The 12,355-nt window shown below is 38.2% G+C and overlaps 2 protein-coding genes across 4 annotated transcripts; one reads left to right on the top strand and one right to left on the bottom strand.

The window, feature by feature from the left end:
* The first annotated feature begins 2,012 nt into the window (after nt 1-2,012).
* On the top strand, nt 2,013-4,128 carry LOC132165417 (1-aminocyclopropane-1-carboxylate oxidase homolog 1-like). The gene is made up of 3 exons (XM_059575965.1): nt 2,013-3,105; nt 3,194-3,518; nt 3,645-4,128. The coding sequence occupies exons 1-3, from the start codon at nt 2,492-2,494 to the stop codon at nt 3,894-3,896; spliced, it is 1,191 nt and encodes a 396-aa protein (XP_059431948.1). The 5' UTR covers nt 2,013-2,491; the 3' UTR covers nt 3,897-4,128.
* A 107-nt stretch (nt 4,129-4,235) lies between these two features.
* LOC132165416 (transcription factor bHLH155) lies at nt 4,236-11,497 on the bottom strand. Of its 3 annotated transcripts, XM_059575962.1 has the most exons (11): nt 10,583-11,492; nt 9,836-10,006; nt 9,263-9,347; nt 9,046-9,087; nt 8,295-8,354; nt 7,043-7,156; nt 5,752-6,954; nt 5,550-5,651; nt 5,059-5,199; nt 4,731-4,856; nt 4,236-4,643 (listed from the first exon to the last, which is right to left on the bottom strand). In XM_059575962.1, exons 1-11 carry the CDS (start codon nt 10,681-10,683, stop codon nt 4,554-4,556), a joined length of 2,235 nt encoding a protein of 744 aa, XP_059431945.1. In that variant the 5' UTR covers nt 10,684-11,492; the 3' UTR covers nt 4,236-4,553. The 3 variants fall into 3 exon arrangements, with proteins under 3 accessions (XP_059431945.1, XP_059431947.1, XP_059431946.1); XM_059575964.1 differs by lacking the exon at nt 4,236-4,643 and having other exon boundaries at nt 4,740-4,836; nt 10,583-11,497; XM_059575963.1 differs by lacking the exon at nt 4,236-4,643 and having other exon boundaries at nt 4,798-4,886; nt 10,583-11,497.
* Nucleotides 11,498-12,355: the final 858 nt, after the last annotated feature.

Below are 12,355 nucleotides of genomic sequence, written 5' to 3' on the forward strand. Positions count from 1 at the left end.
TTTGTGCAGATGAAATATCTATTGTTAAAGAAATAATACACAAAAAAAAAAAAAAAAAACATAAATCACAGTACCTCCCTTGCACCGAGACACAATTTAACTGAAGTTATTCCACATGTTCGACTCTTGAATCAGCAATAATTTCTTGTCTCGACAGCAGAGCACGCTACTATAGTGATCGATACTCGCAATCTAAGTGTCTTCCCATGCTCAAAAACCAGAAAGAGCATAATTGCATATACTTGTTGCAGTAAGTTGTTCCCCACACACACTAAAAAGACATAACAAATACACTAAACATTACCCCACAAGGTAACTGGTGGCTAGGGGGCATGCATGCATGGCTGCCCATTGTTGGGCGCCGCCTGCCATTTGTTTCAATATATCTTGTTTGCTTTCTATTGTCATCTCTCTTGCTGAGATTGCTAAAGTATCATCATCTTCCTTTCTGGTTTTTTACTCTTTTTTTTGGGGGAGTGAGGAAAAGAAATTGGGGTCTACTTGCTTTGAACCACAATGTAGTTAAAGACATTGAAAAGATGTATGAACAAAAAAATGCAGCGAATCCTATTTGTATTTGTATGAGCAATTCTTTTCATCAATAAAGCCAACAATTTGGTTACTTTTTTTTAGGGCTAAAATTTTTTGACACGAACCTAACATAAAATTTTTGAGTTAATTAAGCTTGAGGAGGTTAACCTATATAGTTTTATACCATGTTTTGACATGACTCAAACTAAATACATAACATTTAAGGCTATTAATTTTTTGCGCAACCGTGAACCCGACACAAACCAACACAAAATTAATGAGTTAAATTTAAAGAGTTTTGTCCGTTTATATAATTTTATATTTATATCTCGGACAAGTCGACAAATACAAATTTCCATCCCATGTGGCATGTACATGGAGAGAGAGATATGGGAGAGAGGAGCAGCAGTACAAGGATGTGTCGAGAAACAAGTGTGTTAAAGATCTAATTTATTTAATATTGTTCAAAGGACAACACGTGTTGGGTTTGATATTATTTAGTCCCACGTGTAACTAACATATATACAACAAACCCTATGGCTATGGATAGCTTCTATAACTCGACAAAGAAAGGAAAGATATTTTAGTATTATTTGATGATATTTTTGCATCCATCTCTCTCATATGGTGATTCGCATGAGCATTACTCTATTGGATTTCATTGAGGGCTCGGATGCAAAAATATGAATAAATAAAAATAGTAATGAAATATGATTTGCCAGGAGAATTTTGCTTATAGAGTTTGGTTGGATTTGATTGGCTTCAACTCTTAATTAAGCCTTTTAACGTGGTAGCCATTAAAAGAAAAAAGAAAATAAAAGTGAAACATTCCACGTTCAACGACTTGTCTAAGATGATTTGCATATTAGGTTGACAAGTAAAACGTCCCTCGTATGTCACCAAATGATATGACTCTGCGTAAATTTCGTCTGCCATACGTTGCCCAAAAATAAGTCTGACACCATTGAGAGATTATATATATATATATATATATATATATATATATATATATTCCATGAGTACGTGTCTGGTGTTAATTCACCAATTATTTCAAAAGTTGTTATAACTCTCCCTAAAAAAAATTATAAGTAAAACCCAAGATGCAAATAATTAAAATGGTGAGATAAATTATTGAGATATGGTTTGAATTCCAAACCTCTGTTGTTCCATATTAAATCACTGGTAATCCAAACACTTAAGCTTAATATTCTCGTATCTTAGCCACAATCAACTTATCAACATATATATATTCCTCAACACCTAAACCCGACTGGATAGTCTCCTAATGCAAAGGTAGGTAAATCAACATGCTTGAACACCTCTACCCGACAGTCTCCTAATGCAAAAGTAGGTAAGAAAAAAAAATATATATATATATACCATTTGTTAGTAAGATATTTAAACAACTTTTGACGTGTTAAACATGCAATCGGAGCACAAAATAGCAAGGAAAAAAGAATAGTGTAATTGTATGGAGCATTTTTCAAAACATTTATAATATCGTGTGTCATCTCACAGAATTTTGCATATTTTTTAATGGCATAAATCCTCCACTTGTTTTTATTAAAACTAGAAAGCGTGCGGTTTTTAAGGTTTGATACGCGGGTTTTAAGCAATGAATGAAGCTTACGCTAGTTTCCACATTTTGGCATGAAGTGAGTGAATAGGACGAATAGGCCAGTTTTTCTGTGGCAAAAAACTTTCTTTTTTGGGATATTGGTGATCTATAAAGGGGCCAAAACATGTAAGAAAAAGACACTTGTGCTTAACCTACATCATTGTGTTGTAATGCTTGAAGAATATGATTTTTGGGCAAAAGCCAAAAGTGGGTATCTCATTTACCTTGGCCTTTTCTCCAACTTACGTTGCTCACTCATTTTTATAATCATAGGCATCTGGTCTGGTCTCATCCAGTTCTTCCATTCAACAAGAGCATCTTGTCCCTCTTCTTTTTGCTTGAATGCCCACTTCCAACCCTTCAAATTTGAGGAAGCAGTTCATTTTCGATAACCCGGAATCCGCTAACTCAAGGATGGAGTTCCCATCTATCACCGGGGAACCAGTTATTCCTGATGTTGTTTTGGGATATGACAGGGGGAGGGAAGTGAAGGAGTTCGATGAAACAAAGGCTGGAGTTAAAGGACTAGTAGACTCTGGTGTGGCCAAGGTCCCTAGGTTCCTCATCCATCCACCAGAGAGGCTTCCAATGTCATCTCCAGCCAGTACTGTCCACTTCCAGGTTCCAGTGATAGACCTCCAAGGCTTTGAGAGTAGCCGGCGGGAAGAGATAGTCGATGAAATGCGTAGAGCATCAGAGACATGGGGTTTCTTTCAAATGGTTAATCATGGAGTTCCGGTTAGCGTCATAGACAACATGTTAGAAGCCGTAAGACGATTCCATGAACAACCAAAGGAAGAGAAGATGGAGTGGTACTCACGCGATTACAAGCAACGAGTCAGGTATTACTGCAATGGCGATCTCCTCGTGTCGAAAGCAGCAAATTGGAGGGACTCCATTGCATTTGATTTCCAAGATGGTCCCCTAAATCCTGAAGCATTTCCCCTAGTCTGCAGGTACTAGAACAAGAAGTGAGAATGAATATTCAAAACACATATACTGTCTGCAAAATTAACTAAAAATACTTTGTGTGCTGTTCTTCAGGGAGGATGTTGTTAGTCAATATATGAAACATGTCATCGAACTAAGCGAGGCAATCTCAGAATTACTATCAGAGGCTTTGGGGCTTAGAACTGATTACCTTGCAGGCATGGAATGCATGAAAACTGAATCACTGGTGTGCCACTATTACCCTGTTTGTCCTGAACCAGACTTGACTCTTGGCGCAACAAAGCATTCAGACCCATCATCTCTAACTCTGCTCCTGCAAGACAATATTGGTGGCCTCCAAGTCCTGCATCAAAATCATTGGGTTGATGTTCCACCAGTGCACGGAGCACTAGTAGCCAACATCGGTGACTTCATGCAGGTAAGTGCAGTTCCTGTTCACCAAGTGTAAAAACAGCAAATTATCTTATCCTACTCTGCCGCCTAATTATCTTATCCATCTTGCATCACAATCTGTCAATCTGGCTGACTGTCAAATTTTTTGTAGCTTATCACCAACGACAAGTTCAGAAGCGTGGAGCATAGGGTACTAGTTGGACAGGCTGGGCCTAGGGTTTCAGTTGCATGCTTTTTCTATCCAAGTGCTACACATAAGTATAAACCATATGGGCCAATAAAGGAGTTTCTATCTGATCAGAACCCACCCATATACAGGGAAACTCATATCAGTGAGTATCTTGCCTTCTACAGATCAAAGGGACTGGATGGAAACTCAGCCCTTCCTCATTTTAAAGTTTAACCCATGCTGGCAATACAATGAAAGTTTTAAGGTACCGCAAAATTTTGAGTTGTGGAATGCTTTTAACTGATATCAATCTGTAATGAAGTAAATAAATCTTTGACTTTACTGTTAATTTTTTATTTTTTATTTTTTCACAGCTTGTGTATAACAATGTAGGACTCTAGGTGGTAACTTGGTATGTTTGTTAATGTGTTTTTGGGGAGTATTTTTGTTTTTGGGTTGTTTGTTAACGTTTTTGTTTTGAGAACAAAAAATAAAAGACAAGCTGAGAATTTTATTAAACAAAGCCTTTAATTTCAACAAATGAAAGTACTGAAAGAATTGGAAACAAAAACGTACATTAAGATACTCCTTGAGGACTTTTTATTTCAAGAATCAAACTTCCAAACAAATGACAACAAATTTTTCAAGCGGGAAATAGAGATAGAGAGAAGACAATAACTGCCATCTTTACACACTATAAAGTAGAGAAAAAAAAAACATTCCCTTCACAGAATTGCTGGTTTTCTTTCCATCTTCCTCGGATTTCTTTTTTTCTCATCTTGGGGAATTCAAACAAAAGCCAAAGACCAGAAATGCCTACTAAAAATCACATACAACTCACAATATCTTACATAGAAGCCTACATGAAAATCACCAAGAGTCGACCAGCCATCATTGTTGCATTATTGCTTTCTTGGGCTGCAATATATTAACAAGGGAGCATAATATATCCATTCTGTATATGCTTCTGTTGTTCTGGCCCTGCATAATTAAGACTTCCAAAGAGTCAAACATGTGATGCACATGGGTCATTAAGAACCAAATATCGTATCTAGATTTGAAACCTACCTCAACCACAAAACATATCCATGTTTTCTCGCCATGGGCTTCTGTTACACCTTTTAAGATTGTCAGACCCAGGCTTCTGATGGCTTCTGCTATCTCAAGAAAATGGCTGCAATCCTCACACAACATCTGCACATATCAGCCAGAGTAGTGGTAGGACTGGAAACAATAGAAAGCAACAAGGATGAAGAAACAAAATACAAGTAGGATAAATAGAGGAGCATCTTCTTTGGAGAAGCAAAAACTGGAATGTCATGTGTAATGTATTTCGGAGTTTCTTCTTTTCAAAATAAACCAATCACAAAGTTTTACATGTATGACCTGTACATACCTCTACAAGCATCTGTCCATTCTTGTTAAGATTCTCTACTATAATTGAACAAACTTTAAGATGACCTCCCACCTCCACTGCCCAGCTCGAACCATGTTCAAAACTAGAGGATCCTACCATGCCTGTTTCCTTGTCATGCAACTGCGAATTTGGCAGTAACATATAAGATCAGATAAAAATATACTAAGTCACCAAACAGATATGTACTTTCTGATAGCAGCTGACAGTTGAAAATCAAAGTCAGATAACACCAATGTGAATAATCTGTTGCTTAGCAGACATCCAGAAAAAGATATTTATAACATGTTTCTGCCACATACAACAGTGATTATTTAAGCAGCCCACAAGAGTGACTTGAAGCAGTCAACTCTAAAGAATTTATAAAGTAGTTTTCTACAAGCACTGCCACTAGTTTATGATTGAGATTGGGTTAAGTTCTTTACAAGTCAACACTTGAAGATACTTGATGCATTGAATGCCTACACCTTTACCTTTGAATTGGCACATTTATGTAGCTTGTCTGCATGCTTTGTTATGCTTTGCAGAAAGAGCATGTGCTTGATAGTGCGTTCCAGCAGTGAATCAATACTGCACTGTGCAACGACCATGAAAATTTGAGTACGTATTACTTCAATAACTGCAACTACCACTAAACCAAAACTTAGCAGGAAGAACGGATTGCAAGAAAGTTACCTTTGATCCATTAGGCACCAGTTCCCGCAGCTCTTTAATACGATCTTGGATCAATTGTCTGTCCCTGGGCCTAGGCCTACAACTTTCACCAGGCCTGGCTCTCTTTTTGTTGTTCTTAGCTGGTTCCGAAGACCTCTCCAGCTGCTCACTACATGTACTTGTACAATTTGATGAAAAACCTGTTGGGGATATCACACCACATACCCCTGATGAGCTCAAGCCGTGCTCTTTGTCCTCCTCTACGAGAGAGGACTGCTGCAATGAATAGCCTGCTGAAGTAATAGTATGGGTAGTATGACTAGAAGGCTCTGGATTAACTTCAATTGTTGGCAGAGACTGCACTGGTTTAGATAATAGTTTCTCACTTTTAACATCACTAACACTTTGGCAAACATTGGACACTACTGCTTCTAGAAGATGATCAGTGTGAGAGTCAGATGTCAACTGGCTACTGTCCATCCCCTCTGGCACATCAATAGCTGCTTTATTTTCAGTTTTCTCTGCTTCCCAATCAAAATAATTACTCTTTCTGAGAAAAGCTAGTCCAAGTGCTTCGTGGAGCTCACAGCCAGCCGGGAAATTCGAAGATGTGTTCAATATGTCCATGCGACTTGATTCACTTTGAAAGTCCAACTTTTCCAAATCTTTCTGGAATTTCATGTCTGAAGATTCAGGTATATGTGACAAAGCATTCTCGTAAAAACCTGTACCATCCAACTTCAATCTTTCACAAACAGCAGAGTCAAGGAGGCCTGATGATAAGTGTGTCAAATCAACTCCAACTTTTCCAGCAGGATGCATAACATCATATAAGTTAACACTATCTGTAGCAGAACTGCATGACAATGAACTGGCATTACGTTCCAAACCCACCCTCCTATCTTTGCAGCCACTAATCTCCACTCCACATTTCCTGGCATTGAACACTCCCATCCCTACTAGTTTCTGGTGCTCTGAATTGATAATATTAGATTTGGACAAATGCAATGGGGCACTTTCATTGCCTCCTGATGTGGATAAGTCAAGCCCTCCATGCCCATTGACCGCATCAACTGCCGTTTTCTGATAAAAAACAGAAGTATCCCTGTCTTTCGCAAAATATGGAGACATGGACAACCAGACATCTTGCCTTTCTTTGTCTATGGCTTTATCTAAGCAATCAGGAATCACCTCTGAAGCCAAACTATTTGTTGGTATATCTTGCTGAGAAAAACAGGACACTTCAATATTACTATGTGTCACACAGTGACAAATTATGGTGTTGCTTCATTTATGTGCATGAGAGAGTTACCAGATGTAATAAATTCTTCATACTACATTGTATTGGATAAGGAATGTGCTCGGAATCTTGAAGATCTAAAAAGATATCTCTAACATGATTCACCAGCTTCACATCTTCAATGACCTGGTTTTCTCAAAAGAGGAAATAAATAGAAAAGTAAAAATCCAGCATCCAATGACATGTAGGGTTTGATTTTGAAAACCTCAGCATGTATACATTTTGCAGATTCATTATAACCAAGCTAATACATTACTCCCATGATAATTAAAAAAAAAAAAAAAAAAAGATTAAAAGAAATCATTACTGACGATCTGCATAAAATTCATGCAGAACGTATGCTAAAACAAGAAGAAACTAGCATAAAAAAGCGCACTTAAGACACAAGAAATATTGGGGGCACACTGCAAAGCATCCAAGCATGTTTAACATTAAAGAGTAGGGACAAAGAAACAGGGATAAACAGTGACATATCAGTATCAGTTCACATGACACTTTAACCAATCAACTAGGGGCAGAAAATGTTATCAATTCTTTCACTAAAAGCAGAGGGAAGAATGTCATTGGCCCAGCGGTCTTGTAGGTACAAACACTGCCCCTCCTTGGTGATCACTAATCCATTCTGCATAACTTAAGGAAGCCATCAGATGGGATCTTACAGTTTATATCAAAGAAGATGAGAGATCTATAAGTTCCTTGTCACAAAATAATGAAATTAGTGACTCACCACAATGCTTAATTGCTGTAAAATTTTGAATCTCAAATCCTCAAATTAATAAACTTAATATTGTAGCATTTAGACTTGGAAAAGTTTCAAACCTTGACATTTTTAAGATGTCCCTGAGATGCTCCATAAAATATAAGTTATGGTGACAACAGGAACTCCTGGTTGTTTTTACCCAATTACTATAACCATCTTCCAGTACTTTTGCCATTACGATGACCCTCACTTTGTTGAGAAAAACACCAACTAATCATAAATAAAACTTATAGATAATGAGGTATATCAGAAAGTAGTCCAGCTCATCAATCACTATGCAGTGCAGAAGCAAGTACCAAGACAGAGAAGTACATTATTGTTTGTATAGCTATAATACCAAACTTACATCTTTGGAAACAAAAAACAAAAAGCAATACAAAAAAAAAATCAATGTCTATCCTGTAACACCATAGGAAACTGCACAAACATCAAACTTGGACTAAGTTTCACTAATCAGGCAAGATTTTGACAATGCACGAAAAAGAAACTACTAAATTATCGTACTTTATTCAAAGAGCCAAGCTGCACAACTCCATGTGGGACGACAGCAACAACGACAATGGTCTGCAGAACAAAACAAGAATAGTTCAGGACAAAGAATATGCTAGTGAAATTAGAAGAAAGCATGAGTAGAGCAAAAACAAGATATAGTATTGAAAGTGTCATAAAGCAAAAGACCATTTCTCCCACTGTGTCGCCATCAATCCACCATCATTGCACACGATGACAAGTTATAACTTAATTTCTTTATCTATGTTAGCCATATGCTTATACATCGGAATTCAGATGACGATGGGTCAGCAACACATATATGATATAATGAGTGGAATACCTTACTCTTAAATTGATATTCTCCAAGCTAAGGTTAGCAACATCTAAGTAGCCTCATCAGAGTGGCATGTGACGCTACTGTTAGTCCATATGCAGAACAAAATGCATGTATTGGTCCAATGGGGAAGACATTCAAACACTTAAGAGTAGATCATGGACAACCAAATAGTATGCTGTGATTCGCAGTTCTATATACCACCAATGTTTAAGCATAAAAACTTCAATAAGTCAACTAGTAGTTCAACTTATCAACCTCACTACTCACTAGCCAATTAAATATTAGTACAGAAAGTGAATGAAGTAATATTCAGAGTCCGGTCCGTAGTGTCTCATCTTAGGTTGTAATGTCTTTAAAAACCTCCACCATCCCTAGCCACTCATCAGTCATCACAGAGTTAAAACATCAAAATGGAAGTAGGCATACCCTGATCCCTGCTGAAAATTGAGTTTGCCAACCATCACAGTACTGAACACAAAAAGAGGGGGAAAAAGATTAATAATAATAGTAATGATAATAATCAGAAAGAGTGGAAATTTAATTTAGATACGTGCCAAGCTATTCTGAAACAATACAAATTGTCATACATGCAAACTAAAAATAATGTTATTTAGTTTCATTGAAGACCAAGGAAGCTTGTCACCTCAAATGATAAGCAGGAATCCCTAACATGCTTATCCGCAAAGATCCACTTATGCTTTCCAGTTACTGCGACTTGTCCAATGATCCTGTAAAACAGAAGGATTAAGATGTACAGAGAAGCAGTGATACACTTAATTTACCCTTTGAGGGGTGGTTGAACACCTCAAGGGGGTGGTTGGGGTGTGTCAACCATCCCCTAAAGCCTTTTTTGAGCCAGTTTATCGGGGTGGCCGACCACCCTTCAAAGGATGAGGGGTGATTGGACCACCCCTTGGAGATGAGGAAGCCTGCTTGGGGTGCCTGGCCACCTCTTTAAAATATTTTGGTTTTTTTTTTTTTTTTTTCTTCCTTTGAATGCCGATGTAGTTCAATCCAAGCCGTTCATTTTGAATGAACGTCTTGGATTGAAGGAATTGTAGGCCCTTAGAAATGCAGGAACCTCAATCCACAAGGGAATCTGAAAAGGAGTAGTAATATGTGGGGAATGTTCAACAAACATCCACCTATTATCGTAGCATGACAAGATCAATCTTGGATAGCATGTCAAATTGTCAATGAGTAAGAAGAGTCCTACCCTTCTCCCAGGGAATATACATGATACGACATCTTTGCCACGGCTAATCCTAGGGGATCATGCGAATAATGACCATCATGCAACTTGTCCAGTGTCTTACTGCAGCAATCATTCTGCGAAGAGTCATGTTGCTCATGGTTGTCATAGTAAGCATCCTCCAACGTCAACACCCTGCAAAAGGCAGCATACCCCCAAAATGAAAAAATCACCCTAAAATGTCATGCTTTACAAATAAATTCCAACAAAGTGACCATTTCATGAGTCCCAGACGATGCTCAGACCACATATCACTCAACACTATTATTATTCAGATCTCGTCACTTTTCTTCCCTTTTTCTTTTTCACAAAACCAAATTAGATAAAATCCAAGCACAATATAATCCAAAAAAAAAAAGATGGATCACACCTTCCCCTATTCAAATTCCACACTCAGATTAAAACAAAACCATGACATGCACCCCTCGACTTCAAGAGAAAAACCATTACACTCGAACAAAGTACGCGCACACAAATCCATTCAAAAAAAAAAAAAAAAAAACACAAAAAACACAAAAGGCATGGACCTACTAAAGATCACTAACCATACCAGTTAAGTCAAAGTTCCATTCACTTATTTTCCTACAAAACACACACTCTCTTTTCCTCCCCACTTTCCTCAGCTTTCTCAGCATCCAAACAAACAACACACACACACACGCACACGCACACACACAAAACTGTACGAGTGAAAAGCAGGCACAAACTCACATCCGAGCGCGATGTTTGAGCTTCCAAAACGCAGCGTACTTCCACTCTGTATTGTCACAGAGGCTCCTCAGCACTCCCCGCAATTCAGCACCGCCACCCATCTCTCTTTCTCACGCTCTCTCTCTCTATCTATCTATCTCTCACCGTCCTCTTCTAACACACACCCAAACAAACACTATCCCCTCCCAAAACCAGAACAAAAACCAAAGCGTAAGCCCCTTTAACTCCCTCTATACGACCCTCTTCCAGCCTGCTTCCTACGCAATCCCGCTCGCCGCTTTATCGGCGGTCCCACCGTCGGCATAAGCAGCCGATCCCTACCCATCCCCCACACCGATCACAAAAACCCAAATCCCCAATCGTTCTTCAAAATCGTTTCAAAAACTCACAGACACTACAAATGAATGATCGACCGCTCTGTTTTCGTCTTTCGAACGGTTGTCCATTGGCAATTGGAATCCAGAATTCGACATAACAGAACGATTCGTTCCGATTTCCGAGGGCGAGAGACCACTACAAGTTTGTTTAGCTTATATCGGACGACATAGATTGGTTGGTCGCCAACGAAACGACAGTCTTTTGAACTGGATTGTGAAGCTTTGAGCTTTAAGCTTTAAGCTTTAAGCTTTTGTAGCAGTAATGGGAATTAGAGCGAGATTTCAAAGGCTTGAGCTACCTTTGGCTGCCATTTCCGGTGACAAAAAAGAACAAAGCTTTGAGATTTTCACACTGGTATTTCTAGAGAGAGAGAAGACAATAGAAGGTAAAAGAGAGAGCTTTAATGGCTTTTCCTTTTAGAGAAGTGGATTTTTGTATGAGAGCTATGTGCGCATCCGGTTCATTTTAGCCATGTACTCGGTGATTTTATAGGGTGCGCCACTGAAATCCTAATTGGGGTTTTAGGTGGGAAATGTGAAGGGAAAGCATAGAGCATATGGAGACTTATACTTGAGGGTATCAAAAATCCAAATTGGGTTATTGAGTTCACTTTCTAGGTAGTGTCATTTGATGGCCAACAACATCATGCCCAAGTGAGGAAAATGCTCCTTATCTTCCCCTACATTTTTCAATCCCTTTTTTGATACCTTAATGAAAAATTACCTCCACCCTCTTCTCTGTCTATCTCTCTCTCCAAAAGTCCTTTTCAACAATCATTTTATTGCTCAAAAGTTGTGACACCCTATTACACCCTCATTTCTCTTTGTCACCATTCATACTCTCACCTTCCTTCTCTTTTATTCATCATGTTTTTTCAAGTGTTAAAAATGAACTAAAATTTAATTTGAATTGAAATTAATTTTGGGATAAAGCTTACTTCTAAATTGGAAGATCAATATAGCATATTGAATTGGCATATATTCTCAGAGCATACGATTCTTATATGCATTTTTAAAAATGCATATGGGAATTGGTGTACCCTAGAGTGAATTGCTTCAGAACAAGCCTCTCCAACCCTTTTGACCAGCCCAAGCTAGCTCATTTTCGATAAGCCTATAAATTTAACCAAATGTAGTCTCACCAAGAGGGGTTGGCGCACGACTGATAAAGAGAAGTTGTGTTTATATTATCCTAGCTATTGCCATTTGGAGTGTTAACGCCCCTTTACTCTCGGGGGCTATAGAATGTATACACAACAAAGTGGGCGTCACATAATCAAATTAATTATCTTATAGACCTCTTTCCTAGTAGATGAATTGTGAAAAAAAACACTCCATAAAACGAGAGGGGGGAAAGAATCTATGAGAAGGTACGCATTATTCTTACCAAACACTC

The sequence above is a fragment of the Corylus avellana genome, chromosome ca11 (assembly GCF_901000735.1).
Source record: "Corylus avellana chromosome ca11, CavTom2PMs-1.0".
Lineage (NCBI taxonomy): Eukaryota > Viridiplantae > Streptophyta > Magnoliopsida > Fagales > Betulaceae > Corylus > Corylus avellana.

What these genes read in the sequence shown, in the direction of transcription:
- LOC132165417 (XM_059575965.1), top strand. Translation starts at nt 2,492, where the DNA reads ATGCCCACTTCCAACCCTTCAAATTTGAGGAAGCAGTTCATTTTCGAT. An exon ending in GCATTTCCCCTAGTCTGCAG is followed by an intron (nt 3,106 to 3,193) that starts GTACTAGAACAA and finishes GCTGTTCTTCAG; the next exon opens with GGAGGATGTTGTTAGTCAAT. An exon ending in ACATCGGTGACTTCATGCAG is followed by an intron (nt 3,519 to 3,644) that starts GTAAGTGCAGTT and finishes AATTTTTTGTAG; the next exon opens with CTTATCACCAACGACAAGTT.
- LOC132165416 (XM_059575962.1), bottom strand. Translation starts at nt 10,683, where the DNA reads ATGGGTGGCGGTGCTGAATTGCGGGGAGTGCTGAGGAGCCTCTGTGAC. An exon ending in AATTTTCAGCAGGGATCAGG is followed by an intron (nt 8,355 to 9,045) that starts GTATGCCTACTT and finishes TTTGTTCTGCAG; the next exon opens with ACCATTGTCGTTGTTGCTGT. An exon ending in ATGGACAGATGCTTGTAGAG is followed by an intron (nt 4,857 to 5,058) that starts GTATGTACAGGT and finishes TGATATGTGCAG; the next exon opens with ATGTTGTGTGAGGATTGCAG.